This window comes from Tenrec ecaudatus, chromosome 6, assembly GCF_050624435.1.
Source record: "Tenrec ecaudatus isolate mTenEca1 chromosome 6, mTenEca1.hap1, whole genome shotgun sequence".
Lineage (NCBI taxonomy): Eukaryota > Metazoa > Chordata > Mammalia > Afrosoricida > Tenrecidae > Tenrec > Tenrec ecaudatus.
The window spans coordinates 109,200,536-109,227,775 of record NC_134535.1 but is presented as its reverse complement, the minus strand read 5'-3'; the positions used below and the strand labels follow the sequence as shown (position 1 = coordinate 109,227,775).

Here is a 27,240-nt window from a genome sequence, read left to right as displayed (position 1 = left end):
CCCAGGGAGAAAATTTAGTTCCAATTGGCCGAGAAGGAAACAACCTCCCTGATAAGCTGGATCTCCCCCTCTGGGGGTCAAGCCTGACAGGACCCAAATCAGAGCACATCACAAGCACAATTTGAAAAAAGGGTAAAATATATATTATTGGTTTAAAACTCAAACCCAAGTCTGATTGCTCAGCTCCAAGGAGCACATAGATAGAGGCCCTTAACATAAATCAGCATAAGAAAGCTAGCTAAGGAACGCCAGAACTCAGCTACAGGGCCTGACAGCTTTTAGCATAACAAAGAACCACTGCAGCAAGTGTCAGCTTTAAAACAGCCCAGTGACTATGGAAGACAATTTCGTTTGATTTTATTCTAGCTGGCCAGGGGGATAAAAAAATAAAAAATAAAATCCTCTGATCTACTAAGCACCAGCAGACTAGATAGGACAATAAGCCCAGCTTCCCCCTCAGTGATTCTACACATAGCTGGAGAGGCCCTGCCTGTCCTGGGGCCCTAGATGGGGCTGAGGGAACACTCCAGCCCTTCCCCCCACCCCCAACCCCTGGTGCAGTGCTACATACAGCACAAGGGAGGTACATCAGCGAACTCCAGCACACAAGTGACCCCTGGCCACAGGCGCAATCTTGCTTTTGAAGTAATCGCACACAGCATCTGTGGAACCCTACATCAAAAGGGTACACCACCCACTACCATGAGGAAGAGTTGGAATTCTTCCAGCCTCAAGGACAGGTGATCAAGTCTCAGTTATCTCCTTACCTACTACTCTATTTCTTCCATTTATTCACTAGCCCTTCTAACTTTCTGACCGTACTCAGTCTTGATGAACTCAGGTTTGTGTTGGGGTTTTATTTTCTCTCTTCCTTCTTTATCCCTCTTTTTTTCCTGTTTTTCCCCCTTTCTCCTCTTCTCTCCCACTCTCTCCTATCATATGCCACTACTGGCTTCCAGGTCACTACCCTCCACTTAGGGCAAATCAACCCAAATAGCAGGAGGAACTCCAGCCTGCCCTCCATGGGAGTGCCGTACACCACACAAGGCAACTGGGACAAACACCTACACTGCGATGTGCTGTTCAGGAACCTCCGTCAGACCTCAAAGGCTATCTCGTCAACTAGGGCAATTCTGTCCAGCACCACTGGGTTCCGGCATAAAAAGGGCGCACCAACCTGCCATTTGGGGGCAGGGTCTAAACCCCTCTGGCCCCACATTCAAGCAATCAGGGATCAGCTATCTCTTTATTCTTTACTTCCTCCTCCCTCTTTACCATCACAGCCAACCTTAGTGAACTCAGTTGGGTTTATGTCCTTCTTTCTCTTTATTCTCTTTTTCATTCTTTCCTCTGTCTTTGCTCTCTTCACCTCTCCCTCTGCTTGTATGATTCTCTGCTCCCTCTCATTCCTTTCACAGGCCACTGCTGGTTCCCAGGCCCCTCCACTCGGCCTAGGGCAACCCTGTCCTCTCAGTGGGCAGCCGGACCCCTAAGACAGTGCTGCACACAGGACGAGTCAGTGGTACACACAGCACAGCACGGGGTCAGCTATTTCATTAACTATTTTAAAAATTCTCTCTCCTTCTCCTTCCTTTTCTCTTCTCTTTTTTTTTATTGCATTCTTCTTACACGTTTTCTTCTTTTCTCCTTCTGGCTCTTCTCTATTTCCTACCACAGCCTCAACAGATTTAATTCTCCTTTATAATTGTTTTTTCTTTCTTTACTGTTTTCACCTGTTTACTCTGTACATTTTTTGTGTGTGGGGGTGAGTGGGTGTCAGTTTACTTGGCATTATTGCCCCAGTCTGTGTCTTCCTCTTGCTCTATTTTTCTTCTCTGTTCACTCTCTTTCCTGTCAAAAAACACTAGCAGCCTCCAGGCCACTCCCCTCTGTCTAGGACAACTCTTAAGGCCCAACTGAGGGCGCTCCCACCCGCATTTATTGACGTGGCAAGCAGATGAGGAATTCACACAGATCCTCTCCCACACACCAAGCAGCAAGGAGTTCTCCCCTAAAAAAAGTGGGAGCATTCCCAGCCTAAATCCTGAGGCCCTACAAGTGACTGGGGGAAACACCTGGCCTCTTGTAGGGCTCTATGCTACTACGGGAACATCCACCCAACCTCCAAGGCAATCTCTATGTCTATGGTAATTCCCCTACCAGCTACAGAGATCTACACCAACGAAGGTATACCCACATGCCCTCCTCAGCACTACAGTTGCAGAGAGAAAAAAGAACAAGACAGCCGAGGTGCTCCAAGAACTGTGAAGCATACTTAGAGAGCGGCCAGGGAAGCGACGCCATCATGGGCCCACAACAACCCGACCAGTGTCACATGAGGAATATCCAACACACATTCCAAGTAACGGAATTCTGGACCACTAGGATAAGAGTGAAACCACATGAAGATATAGCGATATCCTGACCCCTAAGAACAGCTACTGGGGTAGTTCATAGAAGTACTCATACAAATCCCCCAAGAGAGTGCCCAGGAATCTTCAACTCAGGAAGATGGCTCCAGGTTCCTCTAAAACAACAACCAGTTCTAACAGCTTCAACTAAAAAGCAGGAAAACCAGAAAACAAGGCTGGAAAAAGTCATGAACTTAACAATGTGCATAGAAAAAACAGATATTGTCCTGCCACAAAAAGAAATTTTCAAAATGCTGCTTAAAGTCATAAAGTATATGAGGGAAGCAATGCTGAAAAAAGATGAATTGATACAGGAGATAAAGGCAACACAACAAAGAGAAATACAAGAGTTAAGAGATGAAAGAACAAAATCCAGTGACAAATGGACAGACCTTGTAAATAGGCTTGAGGAGGCAGAGAATCACACCAGTGACCTAGAGGACAACCAAGCAGACCTCAGCAAAAGGGGAAAGCATTCAAATAAGACAATCAAAGAAGCTGAAGAGAACGTGAGAGGCATGTCAGATGCTATGAAAAGAAAGATTAGAATAATTGGACTACTGGAACAAGACACAACAAAGAAGTCGACAGCAAAAATAGCAATGTGATACTTAGAGGAAAACTTCCCCAGCTTAATAAATGAAAATAAATCAAACATACAAGAACACCAGCTGAAAGAACACCAGCCAGACTGCATCCCAAGAAGAAGTCACCAAGACACATAATTGTCAAACTATCCAACTATGAGGAAAAGGAGAAGATCACAACAGCAGCCAGGGAAAAGCAAACAGTCACGTTTAAAAGTACCCCAATAAGAGTATGTTCAGATCTATCAGCAGAAACAATGAAGAAGAGGAGGGAATGGAGTAACATATTCCACAAATTGAAGGAAAACAAAGCAAACCAAAGGATTCTTTACCCAGCCAAATCATCTGTTAAGATAGATGGAGAAGTAGCTTTCCTAGACAGGGACAACCTCACTGAATGCATAAACAGAAACCCAGCCCTACAAAAGATCCTTGCCAGTCTACTATGGGCAGAAAATCAACACTGACCGAGGGCAAATAAGAGACCATCACATAGAACAACTCCACCCATATGGCCACAAAGAGGAAACAGCCTAGATGATATGCTGACAAAAAACTTACTCCAATTATAGCAGAGTCAACAGAACAAACCTACTAATAGCAAGAGGATAGATTTAATGAAAATCAGAGCCAAGATACAGGAGAGGGAAAACAAAAAACTATGGAAAAAATTAATGCCACTAAAATTTGGTTCTCTGAAAGAATGAACAATTTATAAATCTCTGGCAAACCTAACCAAAGAAAGGAAAGAACCAATGACATTTGCAAGGATGAGGGATGAAACAGGACATTACAACGGACCCTCATGAAATCAAAAGGATAATTACACAGTACAATGAAGGTCTATATTCTAACAAATTCAACAATTTGGAAGACATGAACAAATATTTGGAAACACAATCCCTCCCTAGACTATCCCTGATGGATGTCAACAACTTCAACAGACCCACAGCAAAGGAAGAAATAGACATGGTAATCAAGGGATTATCAACAAAAAAAAATCCCCCTGGGCAGATGGCTTCACAGGAGAATTCTACCAAGCATTCAGGGAAGAACTGATATCAATCCTATACAAACTCTTTCAGAACATAGAAAAAGATGGAAAATGCCCAAACTCTTTCTATGAAGCTAGTATAACTTTGATACCTAAAGCAGGAAAAGATGCAACAATAACCGAGAACTATAGACCAATATCCCTAATGAACATTGATGCAAAAATCCTTAACAAAATACTGGTCAAAAGAATACAAAAGCATATTAATAAAATAATTCACCACGACCAAGCGGGATTCATACCAGGGATGCAGGTATGGTTCAACATACGAAAGACCATCAGCATTCACCAATAGACGAGGAAAAATGTCAATAGACGAGGAAAAAGCATTCGAGAACATCCAACATGCATTCATGTTTAGGACACTTAAGACGATAGGAATAGAAGGAAAATTCCTCAATATTATACAAGCCATATATGAAAAACCAACAGCTAATGTGGTAGTTAATGGAGAAAAGATAACACAATCCCACTGAAAGAGGGGAGCAGATAAGGATGCCCCTTGTCCCCACTCCTATTTAACATCGTACTGAAAGTCCTAGCTAACAACATAAGACAAAGGAAAGATATTAAAGGTATTCAGCTGGGGAAAGAAGAGGTGAAATTATCATTATTCACATACGATATGATTCTATATATTAAAGATCCCTTAAACTCCACGAGCAGCATGTTGGAAGCAATAGAGGAATATGGCATAGTGGCAGGATACAAAATCAGCAAACAGAAGTCTATTGGACTGCTCTACACATCAGACAAGACCACAGAAGAGACGATTAAAAAGGCACAATTGCCAAGCACAAATGGAAATACCTAGGGATATACCTGACTTAAAAAACGCAAGATCTGTATGAGGAAAATTATAAAACACTATTTTAAGAAATCAAGAGTGATCTCAAAGAATGGAAGACTATCCCATGCTCATGGATTGGCAGACTGAATATAGTAAAGATGTTAGTTCTGCTCAAGGCACTACATAAGTTCAATGCTATCCCGATACAAATACCACCATCCTTCTTCAAAGAATTGGAAAAACAGACTATGAACTTCATATGGAGAGGGAAGAAGCCCAGAATTAGCAGAGAACTCCTCAAGAAGAAGGACAGAGTGGGAGGGCTTGCTCTATCTGATTTTAGCATGTACTATACAGCCACAGTAGTCAAAACAGTGTGGTACCTGGCATAATGACATATTCAGACCAATGGAAAAGAGATGAAGACCCAGAAATAAAAACATCAGCATACAGGCAACTGTATACAATACAAATACAGAGGAGTCACAAATAAACACATGATATATACTGAAGATAAGACACCTGTGTACATCAAAAGAATTCACCAAGAGAGTAATAAGAAAGTCCACTGACTTGGAAAACATCTTTAGCAATGACACATCAGACAAAGGCCTTATTACTAAAATCTACAATACTTTTCAAGCTTTCAGTAAGAGAAAAACTAATTGCCCACTGAGGAGGTGGGCAAAGGACCTGAACAGAAGTTTCACAGAGTCTGAAATCCAAATGGCCAAGAAACATATGAGAAAATGTTCCCAATCATTAGCCATAAGAAAAATGCAAATCAAAACAACTATGAGATACCACTTAATACCCTCAAAGGTAGCCCGATTCAAAAAATCAGAAAGCAACAAGTGTTGGAGGGGCTGTGGGGAGACAGGAACTCTCATCCACTGCTGGTGGGCCTGTAGGTAGGTACAGCCACTGTGGTAATTGATTTGGCGATTTCTCAAACAGATGGAAATCGAGTTACCATATGACCCAGTAATCCCCTTACTGGATATATACCCAGAAGAGGCAAGAAACAAACCACGGCCAGACATCTGTGCTACAATGTTCATTGCGGCACAGTTCACAATCGCAAGGAGTTGGAAACAACCCAAATCTCCATCAACAGACGAATGGATTAAAAAACTGTGGTATATACATACAATGGAGTACTATGCATCGCTAAAAAGCAGTGATGAATGCATGAAGCATATGGACACATGGGAAGAATTGGAGGAAATTATGCTAAGCGAAGTAAGCCAAGAACAAAAGGACAAGTATAACATGAGTCCGCTGAGGTGTGAAGTACAAAGGGGGCACAGGGAAAAAGCTACCGTATACAAACACTCCAGGGGTGAGGTCCAGGTAGTACGGCAGGGCCCAGACCAAATCCAGGGATACATATGGTGGTCAACTAAAATGGGGGTGGAGGGAAAAAAAGGCGAAAGAAAAAAAAAAGATGTGTGATGGGGGAATAGGGCACTGTCCCACCCAAGGGGAGGGTATTGTTTGTGTCTCCACAGGGAAAGAGGGACCAGATATAAAGCCAGTGCCAGACAAATGCAGTGTGCCAGCAAGGAGTGGGCAGCCAGTGGAGGGGCCTGAGGGCTCGGCCCCATACCAGCTACATGGACCAAAGCCCCTCCCCCCAGAAGAATTTACCTGAGAGGACAGCACTGAAGCTGCAGCCAGGGGAGAGGGGCATGTTTGATCAGAGCAAATGGGAGCAAAGAAGGGGGAGCAACATAAGAGAGTGGAGCACATGCTAGCCCATCAGGCCTGAAGGATGATATCCCCGCTCTGAAAAGCCAATGCACAGAGTGGACAAAATGGCTGATCCCACTATGAGACACACCGTCGCTTGATGGCCCAGGGCCCTAAGGGGTACAACACTGGAGACTCAGGGTCAGGACTGGCCCATACCGACCCTGTGACACTGAGGCAAACCTCTAAAAGCGTGTGGTAGAGCGACCGTGGGAGCAGAGTAGGAAGCCCCCGAGGGAGTACAAAGGGCAGACTCTGGGGCCAAAGCATGGTACCCCATGGGACCTGACTGAAGGACACGCATAGAGATCAAAAATCAGACCTTGATCTATTTACAGGTTTTTCTTTCTTTTTAAAATATTTTTTCCTTTTAATTAATTTATTCTTCTGTTGGTAATTGGTTTCCCTTTTTATTGCCATACTGTATTATCACTCATTGCCTATCTTGCTATGACTTGATTTTTGGTGCATATTATTATCTCTACAGATCCATCTAGATAAGATAGACTGGATGAATTGTCTGGAGGAGAAAACAACGGGACCAGTGGTTCCGGGGGGGACACAGGAGATGGGGAGGAGGAGACAAGGAGGTGGTGCTGACCAACCCAGGGACAGGAGAACAATAAGTGATCCAAAATCAGTAGCAAGGAGGGTGTGAGTGACCTGGTAGGGATTCAGCAAGGGCAAGGTAACCGAGAGAAATTACTGAAACCCAAATGATACTGGGACAGAGGAAAGTAAAAGGCAATAGAAGAAAGAACTAGGTAATACAGGGTATTTATAGAGGTCTAAGGACTGGAATGTACAAATAGAAATATATTTATATGAGTGTAGGGAAACAGATCTATGTGCATATATTTATAGGTTTAGTATTAAGGCAGCAGATGGACATTGGGCCTCCATTCAAGCACTTACTCAATGCAAGAACACGTTGTTCTATTACATTGGCATTCCAGGACGTACACCTTCCCAACACGATCACTGAAGACAAACGTGAGCATAAGTAAATGTGTTGAAGAAAGCTAATGGTGCCCGGCTATCAAAAAATATAGTTACCTGTAGTCTTAAAGGCTTGAAGATAAACAAGCGGCCATCTAGCTGAGAAGCATCAAAGCCCACATGGAAGAAACACACCAACCTGTCTGACCACAAGGTGCAGAAGGGACCCGTTATCAGATATCAAAGAACTAAAAATCATAACAATGGGTGCCCACCTCCCTGATATAATCAATGAAGACAAATGTGTGCATAAGCAAATGTGGTGAAGAAAGCTGATGGTGCCCATCTATCAAAAGACATAGCATCTGGGGTCTTAAAGGCTCGAAGATAAACAAGTGGCCGTCTAGTTCAGAAGCAACAATGCCACATGGAAGAAACACACCAGCCCGTGTGACCACAAGCTGTCGAAGGGACCAGCATCAGGGAACAAAAAATCTTATCATTGAAAATGTGGGTTAGTGCAGAGTGGAGACTCAAAGCCCATTGGTAGCCAACCAGATACCCCTTACTGAAGGGTTGTGGGGAAGAGATGAGCCAATCAGGGTGCAGTGTAGCAACGATGAAACATAACTTTCCTCTAGTTCTAAAAATGCTTCCTCCCCACCCCCACTATCATGATCCCAATTCTACCTTACAAATCTGGCTAGACCAGAGGATGTACATAAGTACAGATAGGAACTGGAAACACAGGGAACCCAGGACAGATGACTCCTTCAGGGTCAGTGGTGAGAGTGGCGATGCCTGGAGGGTGGAGAGAATGTGGGGTAGAAAGGGGGAACTGATTACAAGAATCTAGGTATAGCCTCCTCCCTGGGGGACGGACAGCAGAGAAGAAGGCGGGGGGGGGGACATTGAACATAATAATTTATGAATGATGAAGGGTTCATGAGGTAGGGGGGATTGGGGAGGGAGGGAGAAAATGAGCAGCAGATATTAAGGGCTCAAGGAGAAAGCAAATGTTTTGAGAATGATGATGGCAACAAATGTACATATGTTCTTGACACAATGGATGTAGGTATGGATTGTGATAAGAATTGTATGAGCTCCCAATAAAATGATTTTTTAAAAAAGGAACACTGGAAGCATTCACTCATCTTCGAATGGGCACCCCCCACAAAAAAAAACCCGAAAATAAGTATTTTTTTATAAAATGCATTTTTTCCTGCTAGGCAAGCATCTAGCAACTTGCTCTGATTAGTGCACCCAGTTGTTATCACTTGGGAAGGTTCTCTCTGGTCACAGTGAATTTTTTCATAAAAGCAGTTTCACTTGAACCATGTTTGTTGTGCTGATCCACTTAAGAGAACAGCATGCAGTTATGAAATTTTGTTTCCTGCTCGGAAAAAAATTGCCACAGAAACTGTTGTAATGTTGAATACAGCTTAGAAGGGCAGTGCTAAGGGAAAAACCTAGTGTATAAGTGGTTTTCTCCGTTCAACAAAGGTGAAAGGTCAACTGATGGCAAACCTTGTTCTAGATGTCTGTCAACTTCCCAGACAGAAGAAAATGTCAACTCATAGTGCATTTGAAGTTCATTCCACCAGGTCAGACTGTTAATCAAGCTTTCTATTTAGAGGTTCTGAAAAGACTGCGTAACAGTGTGCAACTAAAAAGGGCTGATTCGTGGCAGACGGGGGACTGGTTTTGCCACCACAACAATGCACCTGCTCACACAGCCATCTCAGTGCTCCAGTTTTTGGCAAATAAGCAGATGCCTCTTTTGCCTCCTGCACCTTAATCACCTAACCTCCCTCTGTGTGACTTCTTTCTGTTTCTGTGAATGAAGATTGGGGCTTGAAAGGACAGCAATTTGACGATGTAGAGGTAGTAAAGAAAAAAACCAAGGGAGGTGCTGTCAGCCATCCAAACAGATGAGCTTGATTAAAGTTTCCAAGAAACAAATGGAGTCGCAGATTTGACAAATGTATTAAGTGTAATGGAGAGTACTTTGAAGGTGCTGAGGTTGTTTTGTTAAAAATGTAAATATATAAGGTTGAAAATAAATTCCGTTTTGGGGATGTACCCCCCGTGTGTGACAAGAAATTTAGAAGTGACTAGAAGAAAGCCATGTTTGTAGTCATTGCAAACAGAGGTGACCTAACAGAAAGCCCATACTATAGAACGATATCATTAATATCACATGCAAATATGATTTTGCTGAAGATCGTCCAACAACAGTTGCAGCAGTGGTAAACTTTATGCCAAATTCAGAAGAGGATGTGGAAGAAGGGATAACCATGGATGTCAGATGGATTTTTGCTCAATGCAGAGAATACCAGAAAGATGCTTACTTATGTTTCATTGTCTATACATTTGACTATGTGGACCAAAACAAACTATTGCTAACCTTGAGAAAAATGGGAATTCCAGGACACTTCATTGTTCTTATGCAGAACCTGTACCTGGACCAAGAGGCAGTTGTACCAACAGAATAAGGGAATACTTCATAGTTTAAAATCAGGAAGGTGTGTGTTAGGTTTGTATCTTCTCATCATGCTTTTCAATGTGTATGCTGGGCAGATAATCAGAAAAGCTGGACTATTTGAAAAAAGATTATGATATTAGGATTGGAGGAAGGCTTACTAATAAGCTGCAATATGCAGATGACACAATCTTGCTTGCTGAGAATGAAGAGGACTCGAAGCACTTTCTGATAAAGATCAAGGATTGTAACCTTCAGTATGGATTATAACTCAAGGTAAAGAAAATAAAAATCCTCACAACTAGACCCACAAGTAATAGCAAGATGAACATCGTGAGAAAAAACTGAAACAATCGATGCTGTGAGAGGCAGCAGTCAAGAGATCAAATGATGCGCTGCATTGGGTCAACTTGCCGCACGGGCCCTCTTTACAGTGCTAAAAAAGCAAGGGTGTTACTCTGAAGACTACATGTTACTCTGTGCCTGATCCAAGCTATGATCTTTCCAATCTCCTCAGACGTATGTGAAAGTTGAACATTAAACAAGGAGGACTGAAAAAATCAACGCATTTGAATTATGATGTTGGAGAAGAATATTGGACTGCCAGTGAAGCAAACGAATCTGTCTTGGATAAAGTACAGACAGAATGCTCCTTAGAGACAAAGATGGCGAGAATTCATCTCACATACTTTGGACACATTGTCAGGAGAGACTAATCCTTGGAGAAGGGCACTATAGAGGGTCAGTGAAAAAAACAGGCTTTCAATGAGATGAACTGAGGCAGTGGTTGCACTAATGCTGTCAAACACAGGAATGATTGTGTGAACGGCACAAGCGTAGACAGTGTTTCTTTCCGTTATACACAGGGGTGCCGTGCTGAGCCAGGAGTGTCAGGATGACACCTAATAAAAGTACATCATAAGAAAGCGCAGACAAGGGGGTTTCAAAAAGCTCCTGGAAATATGTCATTGAAATAATGGAATTTCTCCACCAACTTTTTGAAACTCCCACATAGTATGTGGAATTTGCTTCAAATTAATAATACAAAGCTTACCTGTATTTCAGATGTCCAATTATTTATACCAGGCATAATTTCAGTATTGCAACTGTAAAAACCTACCAAAATTAATTTCAATTAAAATAAATGACATTTCACTTCTTTTGTTAAACATCATTTTTCAATTATATGAAATCTTACATTTAAGATCCTCTTTTTTTCTCTAAAGCTACACACATTTAGGAGATTTTATATTAATCTCTATATGTCAATGATAAACATAAAAGGATTAAAATTCTGTTCCATCTAAGTTCTACTGTAAATATTTCACAACTACCTAAAATTCTGATGTAAATGTTGTACAACTCCAGCCTTGTCACAGCAATGCCCAAGACAGGATGTGACACTGGTGAAGTCTTTTAAATCATATTAGTACTGTAAGAATCAGAGAGTAAGCTACTGTGTTAGTAAGACACTGCATACAAAAGCAGTTTCATCTCAAAGGTACATCAATAATTGCTCTCCATTCACCTGAAGGTGGAGGAACATCAGTAAGTAGAGAATGCACATCTTCCATGGCATCTGTGTCATCAATCTGAAAGTAAAAATATTAAAACTAGTGGAATATGCCTGGCTTTAGCAGTAAGTTCCTTTAAGCACTGTGTCTATGGGATCAAGGTAAGAGCAACAAATGGAGAGATTGGGTAGGAACCTGGGGGGGCAGAGAATTTGTTAAAGAAGGAGGACCGGCTCAGCAGAGGATGGTGAGAACAGAATCAATGACACCCAATTGCACGAATAGGTGGGTGTATATTTTCAAAACCAACCACATAATAACATTAAAAGAAAATACTTTGTAAGTAGTCAATGCAGAATCACTTCTATTAAAAAAAATAACTTTTATTTCCTAAATAGAAACCACAAGAGTCAAGGAAGTATAGATCTACTATTGTCTTAAGTTAAAAAAAATTTAACTGATAAACAGATACCTTTAACTGACATCTATCAATTTCCACAGTAGTGACTGAAAACTCTTTATATAATTTTGTAAATGCTTGTAAAAATATTATAAATGGAGCACTTTATATACTAAAAAATACCAAGTCAAAAAAGCAAAGCTATCTTTTTTGCATTCCATTATGAAAACCTATTGTATATATTCGAGTATAAGCCATCCTGAATATCAGCCGAGGCACCTAATTTTACCACAAAAACTGCACTAAAAATGTGCTGAAAAACTCGGCTTATACACGAGTATATACAGTATTTCAAAAGACTTAGTCATTATATCTCAACTTGTTTAAAATAATATAGTGCAATAAAACCTTCTACTGAATACCGATCTGTTTTACAACACATAAATTTAAAAGCAGACATTTGAAAAGTTAAAATATTATTTTTAGGACACTACAGCATTCTGTAAATATTAAGTACAAATATTCCAGCAGTCACGCACACCTACTCACACTATTCCCCCCCACACTCTGCACTCAAGATCTCACCCATTTTCCACCTATAATGCCCTATCTCTTAGCCCCTCTTAGTGACTCTGCCTCTTCCTAAGTCCCCAGTCCACAGCCACCTGAAGCCCTGCTTTGCGAGTATCCCAGGATCACACCAGTGAGGCTCTAAGTCAGTGCTTCTCAAACTTTAGCTAACAGTTATAATTACCTGAACAGATTTTTAAAGAGATTCCTGAGCCATCCTTTGATATGATAGTTACAAATTGGGTTTCTAGCCTCAAGATCTGAAGTTCTAAACCACCAGCCTTTCCAAGGGAGAAGGACGGGGCTTCACCTCCGGCAATCACAGTCTCAGAAACTTAGAGGGTCAGTCCCACCCTGTCTTACAGTCATTGTGAGTCAGCACTGACTCTGTGTCAGTGAATTTGGGGTTCTTTGTGGTTGTTGTTTACTTCAGAGACATGGACCAAGAATCTACAAATGGTTTTATGGTAACACATTTAAATAATTAAACAAAATAAGCAGGCAAGTGAAAATTTTAAAAAGTTTATTCAATTTTGGGGTGGGGGAAATACTTCCAAAATGTAACAGCCTTCCCCATCCTTGCAGTAAAATTCCCTTTAAACTTAAGAATGTTCTAATCAGCAAGGTTGGTCAAACAAAACCATCTAGGCAAGTAAGGCCGGTTAGATAAGGCAATAGAGGCTGAGACCTTGAAGGCCAGGGTTTCTCCTGTTTCCGTGAGCCATGCCTCCTTTATCTTATTGTAACAAACCTGTTAAGCATTCCCTCGGCTTGCCGTGTGGTTTAGGGTATATAACTTGCTTGCTTTTCAGATTCTTTGAAGCTCAGTGAGAGGCTGTAAATCCCACTGTTTCCTTCTGTCAAGTGCTTGCAGAAATAAACTTAGAATCTCTCAAATCAACCTGTCTTTGGCTCAAACAGGAATGGACTTTATTAGCTGGCAAAAATTCCAAATAGTTGTTTTTCAAGAATCTGAGCATTATTAATCATTTTGTGTTGATCAAAAAGTATTATCATGTTCTGATACTCTCAAATTCGTTTTAATTTCTATGAAAATAGTATTTCTGATATTTATATACTATATATTCAGGATCTGGTGGCAAAAATGCATCCTATCTTAAGAAACCTTGACAAAATGAGTCCACTGTAAGATTACCTCCAATACAAAGGCATCCTTTTTTCCATGTGATAGGTCTAATTCCATAACTTCATCAGAACTTTCTGACTGAGATCTTAAAAGTCTTGAACGTTGCCTAGGTTCTGGGATGGGCGATCCTATAATCTCTTCAGATATTTCCTAAAAAAAAAAAAAAATCCTTCATATAAGATTGTTTTTTTGTTTGTTTTTTTTTCCAGTTTGGCTTTCAGTACTTTAATTAGACAATTATCTGGAGCGAGTAGGGGGACAAATTAGGACAATTATATGTGCTGAGTGGTGGGGAGGGGCCCTGGAAGGAATGAAAGACTGTCTGCAAAACATATTCTGAGAAGTAGGACCTTTGACTACTGGAACAAGCGTTCACGAAGGCTCTTTCCTATATCTGTGGCAGGAGCCTCACAGGCTGACACACACTAATCCTAAACTTACAAATGTGTCGGACGTGAGGGTAACGCTGACATCTAGTGGACACAGAGGACACTACAATGAGTAAGGAATTGGTAATGCAGGTCACAAACACCACACTAGGCGATAGACACATAGGCCATAAGGCTTAAAGATTTATATACCTAAACAGGATGCTGATCTTTATGGCTTTTTTTACTGATTGGTTATTTTTTTTCCAAGTGCTACAAAGTTAAATGTAGTATATAACAAAATGTTATGGAAATGGTGATGGCAACATATGGACAAATACGCTTGATACAATTGATGTATGGAATGTCAAGAGCTGTAAGAGCCCCCAATAAAATTATTTTTTTAATGTAGTAATATTATATACATACAAGAGTCCTTCAAAAAGTTTGTGGGAAAAATTCCGTTATCTTTTAAATTCATTTCCTCACAAACTTTTTGAAGCCCCCTCTTATGTATAAATGTGTTATATATACACAAAAGTATGCACATTTTTCCTATGTGATATATTAAGCTAAATAAAGTTTAAACGGTGACCAGTTGCCATGGGGTTAATTTCCACTCTCGGTGCCCCAGGGGTCAGAGCACCTCTGTGCTCCACACGGGGTTCAATGGCTGACTTTTCAGAAGGCGATCACTGGGCCTTTTTGCTGAGGCACCTCCGTGTAGACTGCAACTGCTAATCTTTCTGTCAGCAGCTGAGGACACTAACCACTTGCACCATCCCCAAAGATTCAAATGAACCTAGTTGCAATAGCAATCTTTCTGGAGTCAGTATGTGTACAGAGTCAGAGCAGGCCTCCTTTCAAAGAGGCAATTGAGTACAGATGGAAAGGAGATGAGAGAAGGGGTCAGTAACATTATCTCAAGCATGAAAATCCATTTCTTCTATCTAAAATGAAATTCCCCCCAAATTGTACTAATACCTAAGCAATAAATGGTGCATGTCGTTACAGGTTTATTTTACTTACTGGAGGACTGATTTCATATAACTCCTTGTTCTTAGCAATTGTGTCGTTTATTTTCTTTTGCATATGAGAGATATGCTGTTCATAGGAGCCATCATTAGGGGTCTTCCCAGCAATCTGAATACCACCAGGTGTTGGTAAAGCTGCTAAATACACACCTGTGGCAGACTTGTAAAAATAAAGGGAAATTGATCAGAGTAAAGGAAAAATCATGGTTCTTAAATCCTTATATTTAGGAATGCGGTCTTAGTTATGTAGGAAGAAGATAATAGCATTAGTATATCCATAAGGCATCTCTGAAAGAGCACACAGAAAAATAATTGGTAGCGGCAGATGGTTGCTTCCAGGAAAGATCATAAACCAAACCAAAAAACCTCACTGCCATCGAGTTGGTGGTGACTCTAAAGACAGAGTAGAACTACCTCCTGTGAGTTTCCAAGATTGTAACTCTTTACAGGAGTAGACAGCTCCGTTTTCCTCCTGAGGAGCATACTGGTGGTTTGAACTGCTGACCATGCGGTTACCAGCCTAACACGTAACCAAGATGCCACCAAGGCTCCTCGGGGGAAGAACATGGGGGAGTTAAAAAAAGGGACTTAGAGGGAGGATTCACTTTTAGAACATACTCAATTATAGCTTTTACAGGTTTACCTTACAAAGGGGAAAAGTAAGTTACATTTGAAAAGAGTTTAACAAAAAAACAAAGATGTTATTAAAAAATATTTTTTTCATAAATGGGGTGACCTACCTTTAATACTGGCAAAAATAAAAAGGAACATTTGTAATGCATGGGACACTAGCAAAACCAAGTGAAGAAATTGAAGCTCAGAAAAGGATAAATCCTCCAGATCACAACTGCTGATAAATATGGTTCTCACTCTAAAAGCCAAGCAATTTATCTCTGTATTTCCAAGGGTACTCGATACTAATTTATTTTAAATACTGAATTAAATGCCTACTAATATTTGACTCAAATAGTACTATCTATCATTAATCCTAGAAAACATAACAGGATAGAACTGATAAATACACATGTATATTTATGTTAAAATATGTTCCACTATACAAAGTTACAAAAGGATGCATGGACCTCAAATTCTCAGCATTAAAGGGGAGGGATGAAAACAGAGAGGATGATTCTTTTAACTTGAGATGCTTCTGTATTTTGAATTATGTATCAGAGTTATATATTGTTAATTTTTCTTAAAGTATCAAATTGCCAATTTTATCAAACCCATGACATTGATACTCAGGCGCTGTGTCTCTCTCTCTCTTGGTTGTTCCCTGGTCTCCGTTACTACACCTTGACCTTGCCTCTGACAATCAACTGCAACACCGCCTCTGCGACACATGAAGCTCAAACACACCATCTGGGGCACATTCTTAGCTGTCGCTATGAGCAAAGCAACAGCCTTGAAAGTTTAAAACACAGACCCCAAGTTTGAAATCCAGTGCCAGCATATATAATCATTATCACCTTGAGCAAATGTCAACACATCAGAACATCTGCTTATGCCTCTTAAAAAATGAAGATAATAATATTGTATTCCTTCAGAAGCCACACAGTGCCCTACAGCTGGTGCACTCTTCAGAGTAGCTATCGTAGAAGCCACTGTTAGACAATGATGTTTACGTGCACACGTTAAACAACAGCGCCAAAATCCAAATGCCAAACAGTTGCACTCAGTACCACGAGTGATTAAAAGGAGAATACTAATAAGACCTAAAAAGGCTGTGTTTTGTTTTCACACATCAACTTGATTTGAATCGAGTTCTTAGTTGACATAGGTACTCCTGAATCACTGCAGTCTCGGATGGAACTCAAACTCCATTTGGGGCTCATTTTGCTGTGTGTGTTTAGACCACTAAATTAAATTGAATACTTTTCTTAATCTAATCATCATATATTTTCACAGACACCAAATTAGCTTCTTTAATCATTATAAATTTCTCATAAAAAGTATACCTAATCAGTTTGTCATCATTACACAATTATCCCCTACAGAAATTTACATATTAGCTCTCAAGCAGAAAGCCAGCAGAAAACAATTAGCCATTTCCCTGTAAACGCACCCAAGTTCCAATTTAATAAACTTATTAAAGTTGGATTTTTATGCAAGTATCACAAAGATGGCAGAAAATTCAAATTTAAAAACTGCCAGTGATATAACTAAAAAGCACAGGTAGCAAAAAAACCTACTAGAATATACAATAATTCCCATACATACTTTGAGTAAGAAACCGTTCAGATTCCATCTGATCAAAAGTCATGTATGTTTGGCAGGCACCTACCTAGTTCTCCAGGCCACACACTGCTTCTAAGGCAGCTCTGGTTTTCCCCATGACATCATTCTAATCAGAACTCATTTTCTAAAGGCAAAGTGAACAGACGTGGAGCAAGAGCTATTCACTGCCTCACATCTTATGAGAAACACCTATCTTCTACTGCACCACCTGTTGGTCACACATTTACATTAATTCTTGGTCCAAAAGTAAGCAGTGTCTCACATTTTGCCTTACTGTCTCATTAAAACTACAGATCACTTTATGAGCACAGTGGTGATTTTGTCTTCTTAAGGACGACTGGCAATGCCTTGTGACATTTTCGGTTGCCCCACTAGGGGATTCTACTGGCACTTAGCATGTAAGGAGGGTAGAGGCACCTGAGCTGCTAAACATCATACAATGAACGGGAGAGCTCCCTGAAATAAAGAGTTGTTCGGCCCAACGTGACAATACTGCCGAGATGGAGAAATCTGATTTTATCAGTACATGGACAGTACTGGACCACTAAACATGATAAATTTTAAAATGCAATTGAACCCCTGAAATTTTTTGAAAGCTTGCCAACAGATTTTTCCTTTCTTAAAATATCACCCATGAGGGTCTTTGATGCCAGTTTCTATAGATAAGACTGTTTACAAAACTTTGAAACCCCATTCTCCCCCCCCAAAAAAAAACACACCGCAGAATCTAGTACAACTACAGAAAGCACAAAATAAACTAACGTAAACTTACAGCTAAGCCCATCAACATATTTTCACCCACTGAGATTTGAATTCTCAGTCCAAACAAGGCATTCATTCCTTTGAGCTTTAGTTTATTCATTAGCTGAGTATGCACTTCATATTCCATGAATGGCAACAGATTGCTGATGGCTGTAGCATTTGCTTCGGCCTGTGCTTTCTTTTTCAATCGACATAATCTGTTAAGAAAAATAATTTAATCAGTGGACAATTTCCTTGGTAGCATCTTAAGACGTGTAATTTGTAAAACTTTCTAAAAGTATGGTGGTTTTTAAACTATTTACTTGTTTTAAGTGGACTGCAATTATAATAATCTTTTGACATTTCTCTCATTGTGTAACCATGCACAAAAAAGTCACAATTTAACAAACAAAAGTGAACAACCTCAAACCCACAAGAAATATATGTAAATACTAATTAGAAACAACAAACATTAAATATGAAATCTTATGTCTCATAACTGCACATAACAGGGGTGTAAAAACAAGTTCATGCGCTCATTTACAATCTAGAGAAGTTGCTTGAGCAATTTCTATGCAGCAAGCACTGTTTTAGGTGGCAAGCACTCATCTTGAACAGAAAACAAAAGTCCTGCCCTCATGGTTACATGTCAATGTGCCGGAGTGAAAGTAAACAAGAAACAGAGCAATTTCAGATGATTCAAGGATCAGTTATCTCAATCTAATAACCCAGGTGACGTGGAAAGAATCTGAGAGGGGCTCATGACCTGAGGATTTAACAGATATGATGGTACTGGGGGAGACGGCGTAAGAGCACAAAAAGCTAGAGCAGACTATTGGAAGAAACAAGGAGACGCTTAGAGCCATGGTGCAGAACACAAGGAGGAGAGTAGTACGGATGCGGGTACAAAGCTCAGCAGGGATGATCTTATTAACAAGCGATTAGTCAGAGCCAGGAGTTTGCTTTTATTTGACCAGCAATGGGCAATCTCAGATATTAACATGACACAGTTTGTATTTTAGGAGTTTGTGAGTCAGTAGATCTGCGGTGGGATCTGAGAATGTGAACTTCACATTTTCCCAGAAGATGGCGATGCTGCCGACCTAGCAACCACCCTCTGAGAAGCACTCACATAGACACCAAACTTACAAAACAATACAAAACCAAAAAAGACACAAATTGGACATTCCCAAAAGAAGGATAGGACTGAGATGAGGGGAAAAGGAGAATATTAAAGTATAAGGAAGCAGCATGAGGAAGTCTGTGATGATGAAAGAGTTCTATATCTTGACTATGGTTGTAATTATACAAATCTAACTCCTGGGATACAATTTCATTGAAATACACAAAAGCGCACATGCACACACGAAGAGACACACAGAGAGAGAAAGAGACTAACATAAAAACTTATAGTAATGAATAGGGTCTGTAAATATAGCTAGTTAACAGTACTGTAACAATGCTAATTTCCTAGTTATGATACTCTACCATAACGATATGTCACGCTTGAAGGAAGCTGGGTCAAGTGCACATGGGACTCTGTTCTCGTTTTACAATTACCTATAAATCTAAAACCAAAAATCCAAACTCGCTGTCATCCAGCCAGTCCTGCTGCACAGCGACCCCTGGCGGTTTCCGAGACTGAGACTGTTTATGGGAGTAGAAACCCGAGTCTCTCTCCCTCAGAGAGGCTGCTGGATTCAAACCTCCTACCATGCAGACCAACGCATAACCACGACATGGGGACATACATTTAAAAAAAGGTCTAGGATGGCACAAAAGTCCTTACATTCATCTGGGACATCAAAAATCGACGTCATCAAAGTGAAGGTGCACTCAAACAGCACCGGCTCTGTCAAATACTGCCACCTGGGGCATAAATTAACAGCAGTTCCAGGGAACCTCAAATCTTGACCGTGGCTTAATATGACGTCAGACACTCAGGCAAAACTCAGACAAATCTAAGGAACATGCTGCATCCTGAGCTTCAAGCTATTCCTATTAAAATTTCCTCAAAGATCCCCAAATCAAAGGAAACAAGCATCATGAACAATAACAGCAACAAAAACAGAAAAAACTAGTAGGGGGGTGGTGGTTACACCCCACCCAGGTGGAAAAAGCTCTGCTAGGCAAAACTTTCATAGCATGCATTTTCCCACAAGACAAGCACCAAGCAGCTCACTCTGAGGTAGTGTACCTAATGATGTCACCTGGGAAGGTTTTCTTTGGTCAGTGAATTTTTTTCATAATAGCAATTTCACTCTAACGTTTTTTGTGCTGGCTGATTTAAGAGAACAGCATGTGGCTGTGAAATTTTGTTTCCTGCTCAAGAAAAAAGTCGCAGAAACTATTGGGATGTTGAACACAGCTCACAAGGACAGGGCTATGGGAAAAACTCAAGTGCACTGGTGGTTTTCTCTTTCAAAAAAGGTCAAATGTTGATTGATGACAAACCTTGTTCTGACATCCACTAACTTCTCAAAGGGATGAAAATGTCGACAAATTAGTGTACTTGTGCTCAAAGACCAATGACAGACCACTGAAGAGGTGGGTAGGTTTCTGGACTATTGCAGTACTTGGTTTGGCGAATTTTAACAAAAGATTTGGGAATGAGCAGGGTCGCTGGGAAATTTGTGCCTCAGGTTCTGACTGGCCCGGAAAAAAGAGTATCAACTGGAAACACACCATGCTTTGAAAGAACAGCTCCCAAGTGACCCAGGCTTTTTTTTTCGCAACTGGTGTTGACAACACATGGTGCTATTCTTAAGACCCCGAAAGCAATCATCAATCAAGCGAGTGGAAGACACCACCACCACCTCGACCCCCAAAAAACTCCAGTGAAATCAAAGATCAAGATGATGCTCATTTGTTATTTTTGATGTGAGGGGGATAGTGCATGTGGATTCATCCCACCAGGTCAGACTGTTAATCAAACTTTCTACTTAGAGGTTCTGAAATGACAGCATAACCGTGTGGGACAAGAAAGACTGATTTGTGACAGATGGGGTACTGGTTTTGCCAGCACGACAATGCACCTGCTTTCGCAATACTCTTAGAGAACCAGTTTTTGGCAAAAGGCAGCATGCCTCTCTTGCCCCACACCTTACTAAACTAACCTGGCTTCCAGCGACTTTTGCGATTAAAGAGGGACATGAGAGGTCAGCGATTTGACAACTTAGAAGAGGTTAAGAAAAAAACAAGAGAGGTGTTTGTTAGCCATCCAAACATATGAGTTTCCAAGAACAGAATCGCAGATTTGACAAATCTATTAAGGGTAACGAAGAGTACTTTGAAGATGATAAGGTTGTAGAAAACAATTTAAATACACAGCTTTGGGAGAAAAATTCCAGGTTTCTTTGGGTACCCCCTCGTAAATGAGCAATGCCAGATGTAGCATAAAAAGACAAGACAAAAATGCATGCAAGATAGCAACATACAGAGAGGATATACCAAAAAAATCGTGGGAACAATCAATGGATGTCCTTTCTGTTTCTTTTATAATCAGCTTGCCCAGCATATTTCAAAGAATAACTTATTGCATGCCTTCATAGAACACTAAAGATAATTACAAGTTCAAAATAGGTGTTTCATAGCTGAAGAGAAGTTCACATGAGAAATTCCTGTAGCACTGCTATTTGATTCTTGTTTCTCTCCAAGCTGTTAATGTGGCCAAGGGTCCACATTCAACCTGTTATTGTCACCTATGGCATTAAGCATAGTTCCTTGTTTGCAACTGGTTATGTATTAAACTGTAGCAAATTGTAAAACTTATACAGGAGAACCTGGAGTATATTCAATTTTTTTTATGTAACAAGTCAATAAATCAAGCACTTGCTATAGGATAAAGTTATAGAATTAAAATAAGGGGGGTGAAAATTTTTATTATTAATCATTTTATTTGGAGCTCTTACAGATTTAATAACATTCCATAAATCCATTAGATCAAGCATAATTGTACAAGTGCTACTACTATTATTTTTTGCTGTATCTTACCCCATCCATTATATCAATTCACCTACAATTATGTTATCCACTCCCCTCAAGTGGGGTTATACAGTAGTAGGGTTATAGTCATCCTTGCTCTCAGCTCCTCCTTCCCCCATTCCTTCCTCTCCCTGTACCCTCAGGGAATCGTAACTGTTGCTATTTCTGAAGGATTTATCTATCTGGGCTTTCATCCATCAAATGGATCATAATTATTACAAATGAACATACGCAGGTCTAACAAGATGAATGAGGTAAAACTAAGATTGTAATAGTAAGAGGAGTAAATATTAAAGAACTAGAAGATGGTTATATGGTTCATCGATGCTATACTGCACCCTGGATTTATCATCTCTTCTGTGTGGGCCTTCTGTGAGGAACTGTCCACTTGCCTGACAGGTGGGTTTTGGGTCTCAACTTTGTCCACACTCCTTCACATTAATTCGATTGCTTGTTTTTGAACTTCTGATACCTATTCCCTTCGATACCTCATAGTCACACAGGCTGGTGTGCTACTTCCATGTGGGTTTTGTTGCTTCATTGCTAGATTGCCACTTGTTTAACTTTAAGCCTTTAAGACCCCAGTTGCTATAAATTTTAATAGCCGGGCACCATTAGCTTTCTTCAACACATTTTCTTATGCATCCATTTTGTCTTCAGCAATCGTTTAGGGAAGGTTGGTATCATACAGTGCCACATTATTAACACAAATCCTTAAAAGTAAGTCAATCTGACTTCAGACCCCATACTTTTTCTGTGATATAAGCCTACCTTGCTTGAATAAGACAACCTTTCCCAATAACTGTGGCATCCATGGGGAGATCTATAGTTGTAAAGAGAACATCAGGAACTTTTTGTTTCCTGCAGTTACAGCAATATGTTAGATGTGCTGGAAAAGGCATATTTAGTTCATCATATGGGATATGGCAAAATCCACAGCCTGCAGGCAAATTTTCTTCTAGCCTATAGATGCATTAAAAAGGGAGGGGAAAAAAGGCATTCTTGAAAAGTCTTGGGATTTCTTTCAAAAAGCGAATACCATATGCATGCATGTCACACTATAGGATACTCTACTACAGCCAATATGATTGATACAAATTACAAGTGATCATAACATCAGAACCATCTACTTTTCTATGAGAGAAAAGGATTAGACAGGCAGAAAATCATTTGAACCAATTCACTGGCTTGATGATTTACCACCAGGTAAAGACCACTATTACCACAAATATTTTTTTCTACATGAAAGCTCTAAACATTTGTAGACACAGTGGTGAGTACATAAAACATATAAATGGGTGTACACTAATGGTAATTTCCTACTGGTTGGACAAATTTAAAAGAAATATAATCACATAAAAACATACCAAACCTATGAAAAATATTTTAAAAACCAGACAAATTAACAATTTGAGGGAAAAGTTGATGTTAAAAAAGTCAGAAAAGAAAAAAAACTCGACTCAGAAATAAATCAGCCCAATATTTCAAATTACCAATGACTGTTTTAACAGTGCTGAAAATCAAAACACCGATGTTCCATAAACATTCTATAATACATGAACCATAAACGTACCATCTGCAATTCTCCATTTATTATAAATGGCTTGTAGTAATATGCTATTTATGAATGCATTTCAGAATAAGTAAGATGTTTCATTAACTCATAGAAAAGAGTCACTCATTGCCATTGAGTTGATTTTGACTCAGCAACTCTATGGATACTCTGGTGGCGCAGTAGTTAGAAGTTGGGCTGCTATCCAAAGATCAGCTGTTTAAACCCACCACCTACTCCTCCAGAGAAAAATGAGGCTTTCTACTCGCATAAAGAGTTACTGTTTCAGAAACCTACAGGGGCAGTTCTACTGTCCTACTGGGTCATTCACTATGAGTTTCAACAACTAGACTTCTTTTCTTCAGTAAGGACAGGAATAAAGGTAGAGACCCCAGAGCTTCACTCTGCCACATTTTTAAGGGTTCTGGGAAGATGTGGGGTCTCAAGCTCCCTAATTTAAAGCAACACCTAAGAAGCTGAAACTTAGAAAACCGACACATTAGAAAGGGAAAAGAAACTTCATACTCCAGGTATGATAATAGAGGATTTCTGTAGATTCTTTACATACTTACTGGACTGAATTCTTATAAAAACCTCTAATCACATTCTATTGTTCACAGATTTTATTTTCTTGTTGAGATGGTATTCTGATAAAACAGAAATAGCCAAGAAGTTGGGCAAATCTAAATTGGAGTTGTGTGACCTTAACTATCTAACTCTTAAGCCTTCTCCAAAAAATAAAAATATCTACCTAAAAAGATATCAATTAAGTTTTGCTTTTTGCCCTTAATGTACTCTTATTAGTAGAAAAACAGACAAGAAAAAAATGTAAGCTTACGCTGGATTAATTATGTGAGGGGTTATTGAGATTTATATTATCCAAGTAGACGTTGGTGCACACATCCGAACATCAAAAAAACTCACTGCCATTAAGTCATTTCTGACTCATAATGATCCTAGTATTGACAGAGCAGTAGTGCGTCTGTGGATTTCTGAGATCGTACGTCTTTAATGGAGCAGAAAGTCTCATTTTTCTCCCATGGAGGGGCTGGCAGTTTCGAATTGTCGGCCTTGAGATTAGCAGCCCACAGGTAACCCACTATGCCACAAGGGCTCCTTGGTTTGATGCTAATGTATTTGACCAGTTTTGTCTGTTTATGGAAAAGATTTTTGACAAAGGCTAACAATTAAATAAACTAAAAAAAAAGGCTCATTTTACTTAATACTTTCGCTCACTTTCATTTCCACATATGAGGAGGCTTCAAAAAGTTCGCAGAAAAATAGAAAAGATCATAGAATTTTGCTATGAAGCTCCACTCATATATCAAACTTATCCTTCACTTTCTATAAAGTTGTTATATATAAATTTATACAATGTATTGCTCTCTTTTGCAAATTTCTTTTTGAAAACTGCATCATGAACTTTTTTTTATTCGGGAGAGAAAACTATCGAAAAGAAAGGAAAAAAATCAAGTATAGAAAATTATCTCTAAATAGTGACAAAACCAATAGACTGTATACTCTCATTTCTCCAATTGGTAGGCCTACATGGCACGTCACTTAAAGTACTTGAAACAACATCCACAATATAGTGAAAACTTAGAGAAGAGTTGGATCCCCAGAACTACACTGCACCACTGGTAAACCACCCACACAGAGAAGAACTATCGTGGCTCTGAGAAGAGGAAGCCGGCCTCTCCCCGTTCTGTCCCTGCGGAAAAGGAAGCAGGCTGTCATCACCACCTCTGCTCCAAACAGCCCTCCACGGTCCCATCCTGTAGAAATCGAGGGTTCAGCACAGCTGCCGTTCCGGATGCAGACAAAATACAGACCTCTTCGCTAGGAAAGAGGAAACACAAAACAAAATGCAAACAAGTCAACACTTCGGGAAATGCTCAGTATCCAAGTAGGTCCAAGTTAGACTCCACCAAATACTACACAGTATCAACAGTTACCTCTAAAGCGAGGGTAGAACACATAAATAGCTACATTAAAGTGAAAACGGCAAGCCTTCCCTAATATTTAACTTATAAATAAAATAAAGCATAACAACAACAGTTTCCTTTAAAATATGTTAAGATGGAGAGGTTAGAATGTTGCAGACTATAAGTAGTAACAACTTACATTGTTAAATTCAGTAATAATTCATTAAATTTTATTAAAATGCTCTTTGAAGGCACATTAAATCTTGCTGACACTTTTCTAAAAGCACAACTTTGTAAGTTTCTATATTGTTATAGCTTGTTTAAAATTTAAGAGCATAAAACTAATTACAAAAACTCACTGCCATCAAATCAATTCTAACTGAGAGCAAGCCTACATATAAGTTTCCTGAGGCTATATCTTTCCTGGAACAGTCAGCCTCATCTTTATTTTGTGGAGTGGCTGTGGGTTTGAACCGCCAGTCTTGTGGGTAACAGTCCAATGCATGCCCAACATTTCCCCCAAGGCTCTTTTTAATAGCATAGAAGATCGGAAATAAGTCATATGCCATCCAAAATGCAAGAAACAAACCATCAATTTATACATATGCTAAAAAATTCATTTTCAAAACAATTCTACAAAATAAAGCTATTACTTATTCCTATTTGAAAATAAACTGTTAAGCAGTCAACACAATTATTGGAGGAGGTTGCCCGAAGCGACGGAGTGGGGCCAAGTGCCAGAACAAGGGATAAGGTGAACAGAGCCTGGAGGACGGGAAAGAGATGGCCACGGGAGCTTCGGAGCGGAGGGAGTCTGGTTGAAAAGCAAAGGGGGCAGGGGGGACGTCAGCAAAGTCAACCCCTAACGCACTGAGTAACATGGAGTTGATAACACATTTTGAACCAAAGAATTAAAAGAGCAACTGGGGGATGCCATTGTAACCTCGTGTTAAGGCCTCCCTCGTCTGGATGATGTGTCTGTGCCTTGGTCTCTTTAAGACTTAATAAATATTCTCTTTAAACTGAGGGGGGAAAGGGGCAGAAACGCAAATGAAGGAGAAAGAGTTCAATCCACTGTCAGCGAAGAGGATAAGGTCTGGAACAGGAAAAAGAGTAAAGATGAGTTTTAAATACAAAGTTGTTTGTCTACATGTGGTCAGAGAAACCAATTAAGGAGCTGTGTCAGATCAACTCAAACTTTTCTGTCAATTAAATGGACTCATTTCTGTCCTTTTCTCCTTTTGTAACTTACCTCCACTTTGACTTAATCCACACCTCTAGTTCTTCACACGGGTGATCCCTTGAGATGGGAATGCCACCCCCATGCCTCTTTTCTGCCACATGTGATTCATACTCATCTTCTAAGGCCCAGTTGAAGCATCACTTCCTTCCTTCCAATGCTCCCCTGTCCTCCAGTCCTGAGGTTTTTTTTCCATGCAATTCATTATTGCCATAATATCCCACGGAATGTGTGTGATGACAAGGCCTGTCTTTTAAAACTGTATCTCTAGGCCCTGAAGGTGTTTTACTCTTAGTCAACAAATGGCATGTGACTATGTATTAGGTAATAAGGCAGGATAAGGATAACGAAGCTAAAAGCTGAAAGAAAAGCAGAACCACTAGGGACATAGTCTAATACCCAATCTGCCAAGAAAGAGAGCATAGCTCGGCACTGTAGCACTTTAACACAGTGTAATGACTTCTCTCTTGCAATGATAATGATCATAGGAACAGGAACTAGAAGGTAGGAAA

The 27,240-nt window shown here is 40.0% G+C and overlaps 1 protein-coding gene across 11 annotated transcripts in view; it reads right to left on the bottom strand.

Moving 5' to 3' along the window:
* Positions 1-27,240, bottom strand: part of C2CD5 (C2 calcium dependent domain containing 5) — a 99,740-nt gene that overhangs the window by 23,079 nt on the left and 49,421 nt on the right. For all 11 annotated transcript variants that reach the window (XM_075552002.1, XM_075552003.1, XM_075552004.1 and 8 more), the window contains 7 exons: positions 25,307-25,402; positions 22,783-22,974; positions 18,059-18,245; positions 15,044-15,208; positions 13,656-13,796; positions 11,544-11,607; positions 11,070-11,131 (listed from right to left, as the gene is read on the bottom strand). In XM_075552002.1, coding sequence (XP_075408117.1) covers positions 11,070-11,131; positions 11,544-11,607; positions 13,656-13,796; positions 15,044-15,208; positions 18,059-18,245; positions 22,783-22,974; positions 25,307-25,402 — 907 coding nt within the window. The remainder of the gene's footprint in view (positions 1-11,069; positions 11,132-11,543; positions 11,608-13,655; positions 13,797-15,043; positions 15,209-18,058; positions 18,246-22,782; positions 22,975-25,306; positions 25,403-27,240) is intronic.